This window comes from Myotis brandtii, unplaced genomic scaffold (assembly GCF_000412655.1).
Source record: "Myotis brandtii unplaced genomic scaffold, ASM41265v1 scaffold236, whole genome shotgun sequence".
Classification (NCBI taxonomy): Eukaryota; Metazoa; Chordata; class Mammalia; order Chiroptera; family Vespertilionidae; genus Myotis; species Myotis brandtii.
Genome location: NW_005358901.1, coordinates 1,946,321 through 1,951,606, shown reverse-complemented (window position 1 = coordinate 1,951,606; position 5,286 = coordinate 1,946,321). Strand labels below are relative to the sequence as shown.

Sequence of the window (5,286 nt, the reverse complement as noted above, 5' to 3'; positions counted from 1 at the left end):
TAATTGGCCCAGGGCCACATGAGGTCGGGCCTCCCCTGTCTCTAGGTGGTAGGGGGCTGTCCTGGGAACAGAAGAGGAAGTAGGGGAGCACTTGGGAAGGATGAGGGAGTCGAGCCTAGTTGACCCTTCCTCTCCCCCTTTCCAGAAACCAGTGGCCGGAGGGTCGTGTCCCATGAGGCAGTGCTGGGGGGCAAGTTGGCTGCCAAGACCAGCTTCTCACTCAACCGCCCGAGCAGCCCCCGCGTGGAGGATCTGAAAGGTGAGCCTGGCTCCTCCAGAGCCTGGGGTGCAGTGCCTGCCCCACCGCCACCCCTCCCTTCCACCCACGGCCTGACCCTTGGCTATCCCTGACCTCATTGTGGGCTGATGCCTATCCGGGTCATCTGCAGGGGCCGCCCTGTACGACCGCCTCAAAGAGTACCTGCTCACCGAGGACCAGCTTAAGGAGAACGGCTACCCCTTCCCACACCCCAAGCGGCCGGGGGGCGCTGTCATCTTCACTGCTGAGGAGAAGCTGCCCAAAGACTGTGAGTTGTCTCTGGCCACTGTGCTGCTCTGAGGGCACAGGGAAGTCCATCTGGGGAGGGGGAGCAGCATGGTCGGGTGGGTGCAGACAGAGAGGTTCAGGCCTGACTCCTCGCCCTCCCCCGTCTACCTCTCCGCACCCCACAGCCTCCTGCAGGGTCTGCTGTCGCTGCGGCACTGAGTACCTCGTGTCCCCTTCGGGCCGCTGTGTGCGTGATGAAGAATGTTACTACCACTGGGGGCGCCTGCGCCGGAATCGAGGTGAGATCCCAACCTGGCGCCCTCCCCTCTGACCCCCTCAAACCCTTTTCAGTTTTCCTTTGTTGTACTTTATGACAAAAGTAATGTAAAGACCTTTCTGTCACAACATTTAGACACAGATAAAAGGCCTCCCCACAACCTTGTACCCCCCTTGCCCTTTCTCGATACATAGGCGCTTGTAGAAACACGTGGGCGTTTGGGAACAAAGGGTTTGTCCTCTCCTGCAGCTGCTGGTTTCACTTAATGGCCAGTGTTACCGGGTTCTCGCCCGTGGGGACTCACAGGTCTGGAGTGTCTGTGGCTGCCTGCAGACCCACCTCTGGGGCACATGGAGGGTTCCCTGGGGCACAGCATTCCCTTAGTCATGCCCCAAGGGGGCCCACACTGCATGTGCACTCATTGCCAATCTGAGAGAGGGCCCTTGCGGGGTGAGGGACTGGCCTATCCCAAATCCAGCCCTGTAGAGCCCGCGGCCCCAGGAGTAGGGCTGGAATCCTTGGCCTCACAGGGCTGGGGTCCCCTCTCCTGGGAAGCCCTGCCAGCTCAGGCACAATGGGTGTCAGCAACTACCTGCAGGAGGCAGGGGGCACTGCCACTAACCTCTGTCTCTCTCAGTGGCTGGAGGCTGGGAGACTCAGTACATGTGCTGCTCGGCCGCCATCGGCTCCACTGGCTGCCAGGTTGCCAAGGTAGGTGTCCTGGGCCCTGCTTGATACTTCCTTTCCCAGGAACCCCCACCCTATCCTGGTGGGAGCAGGTTACCCTCAGCTGCCCTCTTCCTGTCCTTTGGTTTATCTGCCTTGGAAAGGGGGTTCAGTCCACGCATAAGCCTGGCCCCAAGAACTCAGCCTTGTTGGCTTTTTTTCCACCCTCTGAGCCTGCCACCCTCACACTCCTCCTCAGCAACACGTGCAGGACGGCCGCAAGGAAAACCTTGAGGGGTTCATGAAGACCTTTGATAAAGAGCTTCCAGAAGATGCTCACCCTGGAATCTACGCCCTTGACTGTGAAATGGTGAGTCGTCTGGCTGACCACCGGCCCTTGCTAAGGACTCCTGGCCCTTACAGGGTGCAGGGGTCTTGCTGCCCCGTGGGGCTGTCCCAGCTTCTCTGCCTGAAGCTTTGGGCCTGTGCAGATGTTAGGATAAAGAGCAGATGAAGAGCGTGAGCAACAATTAGGTCCTCCTCCCTGTGGGTCACGCTGTGTCTGTAACCCTAAGGCTCACTCACAGCCTTACCAGCATCTGCTCAGAAAGGGCTTTTCTCCCGTTTCCAAGTAGATGCTCTTACCTGACCCCAGCACACAGCACACGCTCTGGACACAGCCTTACTCGGTTCCCTCTGCACTCAGATGCTGTGCAGATTTCGTGCACAAATGCAGGTTTTGAGACAGGCGCCTGGTTCACACCTGCTCTGACCCCTAGATAGACCCCGGAAGGCCCTCTGGCCTGGGGCCAGCACCTCTGCTGCAGGGCTCAGGAACCAGGGGCAGCCTGGGTTGTGAGCACTGGGCTGGGTTGTCTGGCCGGGTGCCCGGGGAGGGAGGCGGGCCATGGGCACGTGTGAACAGTGTCCTCTGGCCTGCAGTCCTATACCACATACGGCCTGGAGCTGACGCGGGTCACGGTGGTGGACACCGACATGCAGGTTGTTTACGACACCTTCGTCAAGCCGGACAATGAGATTGTGGACTACAACACAAGGTATGGTCTGACCCTCCGGGGCTTGGGATCCCAGGGTGGTAACCCTGCACCCCACTAGGATCCACCCAGCTCCTAGGTTGGGGACCCCTGGTGCCCTCCCAGCCACCCTAAGGTCCCTGCCCCTCCTGCCCCAGGTTTTCGGGAGTGACTGAGGCCGACCTTGCCGACACAAGTATCTCGCTCCGGGACGTCCAGGCCGTCTTGCTGAGTATGTTCAATGCTGATACCATCCTCATCGGCCACAGCCTGGAGAGCGACCTGCTGGCCTTGAAGGTATCCTGGCCCCGAGGCTGTGTCCTCAGAGGGCGGGTGGGGCTGTGGGTCAGTAGCCAGACAGACGCTCTGGAATCCTCACAAGCCCTGGATGCCTTTGCGCCCAGCCCTCCAAGGCCCTAGACCCTGAAGTCCCTGACAGGCTTGCCGCCCCGCAGGTCATCCACAGCACCGTGGTGGACACGTCTGTGCTCTTCCCACACCGCCTGGGCCTCCCCTACAAGCGCTCCCTTCGGAATCTCATGGCCGACTACCTCAGACAGATCATTCAGGACAATGGTGAATAGTGGGGCGGGGGCGGCGAGAGGGGAGTTGGTGGGAGCTCGGTGGGTCCCCAGGGCTGGCCCATTCTGACCTGCCTGCCCCCTCCACAGTGGATGGGCACAGCTCCAGCGAGGACGCCAGCGCCTGCATGCACCTGGTGATCTGGAAGATTCGAGAAGATGCCAAGACCAAGCGGTGACTGCCGCCCGCCCCCCACCCTCCTGCTCCTGCCTCCCACTGCCCCGGCACATCCTCTAGCCCCAGGCCTCTTCCAAAACAGTGCAATAAATCTCGAGAGCTAACCCTGTCCACATCACCAAGATACGAGAACGGAGAGCACAGGAGGAGCCACGTGGCACCCAGACCCAGCTGAGACCTGCCTAGACCCAGGCCCTGGGTAGCCCCTTGCGGCCTCCCTGCGTCTGCCCCAGATTGCTGTTCTCTGGAGACTGCTGCTGCTGACAGTGGAGGCTGGACCACCCATCCGGGCCCTGCTTGTGTCCCTAGCAGTGACCCTTGTAGGCTGACCACCTGTTCCTCCCCCCTCACCTGCCAGAGTGTCCAGTGGGCCAGGCAGTCTCGTCATGGGTTTGTTTGGACAGGGGTTGTCTTTTTTTATTTTGTATGTTATTTTTATTATTTTTAATTTAAACCTGATGACCTGCAATGTTGTCTTCCCCCCACCTGGAGGAGCAAGACCCTGGTGCTGCCTTCCTTCCTGGGGGATGGGAGTTGGGTGGGGGGAGCAATCAGCTGGTGCTGCTACAGCCACCAGGACCCCAGGGTCCAGCCTGGCCTGGGCCTGGTTGGGTGGGAATTGGTCCCCCTCAACCCACCGGGACTCCTTGAGCTCCAGGAACTGAGCCAGTCCCCAGGGCCCTGGCATCTGAACACTTCCCATCCGAGTCCCCCCTCATTGGGAGCTGTTTGTCAAGGCCCACAGCCCCCTCCCCAATGCCCCAACCCCCGGGCAGGGACGGAATAAATGTTTGTATGGATTTTAGATGCCGTGGGGTCCAGTGGTGTTCTTGGCGCCAGGTGTGACTCCACACGCTGTGGAGGTCATTGTCCCCGTGGCCAGGACCTGCCCAATGGGGGAGCAGGAAAGCCAGCTCTGGTTCCCCAGCTGCCCCTGCCCTGGGGACGAAGTATTCCCGAGCAGTCTTGATGGTTGGGGCCTGTCATGCTTCCAGGCAGGTCCTGTGAGGGGCTGAATGTTGGAGAAACTACCATGAAGAGGTGCACCATTTGCCAATCCCCAGAAATGTGTGCGCAGGGCCCTGAATCCACCCCGTTTGTGTCTCGTGGCTCTTAGGAGGTTGGGAGGGCCAGCCACACTGTTCATGATTCTGCTTTTCATTTATCCAAAGTGAGAAGTGAAGCCAGAAAAAGCCTTGTGCTACAAGAGATGCTGGGAATGCCCGGGTCCTGCTGTGGGCGCAGAAAGGTTCTGGGAAGAAGGCTGCCGGGAGGAGGCCCCTGCCACCCTGTCTCTGGCTTTTGCTGAAGGCCAAGAGGGCAGCTCCTGTGCTGAGGACATAGCAGCCCCTCTCCTAGGGCTTCCTGGGCCGGGTTTCCTCTCTCGGTCCTGGTGCCCTGGAGGTGACGGCTCGGTCCAGTCAGGCGCTGCCACTTCATCCTCTGGGGCTTTTGGTGACCAGTTGACTTCACCCTCCTCTTCTGTGAACACGTTTTCTAACTAGGTGGTGCCAGTGTCTTTACAGAAACCCGTTTCTGTGTGGTGTCTGTACCCCTCAGCACGATAGAGGGGACGCTGGGGGAGGAGCTCCCCAGCTCAGGAGGTGTGCAAGCTTCCAGCTGGCTGGTCACTGCTCAGGGAGCTCCTCTCCCTGCCGTTACTACCCCAGGGAGGGGAGCAGGTCCCCTGACTCCTCACAGCCGCACCCAGCAAGGTCTCTCCTAAGCTGCTCTCCCAAGGTCTTTCCCCTGAACCACTGGGGAGGGCAGGATGGACATTAGGTGAGTGAGTGAGTGAGTGAGTGAGTGAGTGAAAGAAAGGAGAGGTTTACTTGGCACCCCCAGAGGCCAAGCAGGACATGCAGACCCCGCTTCTAATGGGGAAGGGGGGATCTTCATTTGTTCATTCACTCACTCACCCAACATCTGCTCATAGGTGATGTGGTGCCTCAGGGGGGCCCGAGCCCCAGGTGGGGAGAAGACACTAGGGCACAGGATCAGACACACACCCCCATTGGGTCAGGACGGGGGCAAAGCGAGGGGCCCAGGGGTGCGGTAAAGGG

At 60.0% G+C, this 5,286-nt stretch overlaps 1 protein-coding gene across 1 annotated transcript in view; it reads left to right on the top strand.

Moving 5' to 3' along the window:
• REXO1 (REX1, RNA exonuclease 1 homolog) overlaps positions 1–4,028 on the top strand; it is a 20,116-nt gene extending 16,088 nt beyond the window's left edge. The window contains exons 9-17 of the mRNA XM_005866710.2: positions 146–259; positions 390–527; positions 673–786; positions 1,402–1,475; positions 1,690–1,800; positions 2,373–2,488; positions 2,623–2,761; positions 2,920–3,040; positions 3,136–4,028. Of these exons, the coding sequence (XP_005866772.2) occupies positions 146–259; positions 390–527; positions 673–786; positions 1,402–1,475; positions 1,690–1,800; positions 2,373–2,488; positions 2,623–2,761; positions 2,920–3,040; positions 3,136–3,224 (1,016 nt within the window). The 3' untranslated portion in view covers positions 3,225–4,028. The remainder of the gene's footprint in view (positions 1–145; positions 260–389; positions 528–672; positions 787–1,401; positions 1,476–1,689; positions 1,801–2,372; positions 2,489–2,622; positions 2,762–2,919; positions 3,041–3,135) is intronic.
• The last annotated feature ends 1,258 nt before the right edge of the window (positions 4,029–5,286 follow it).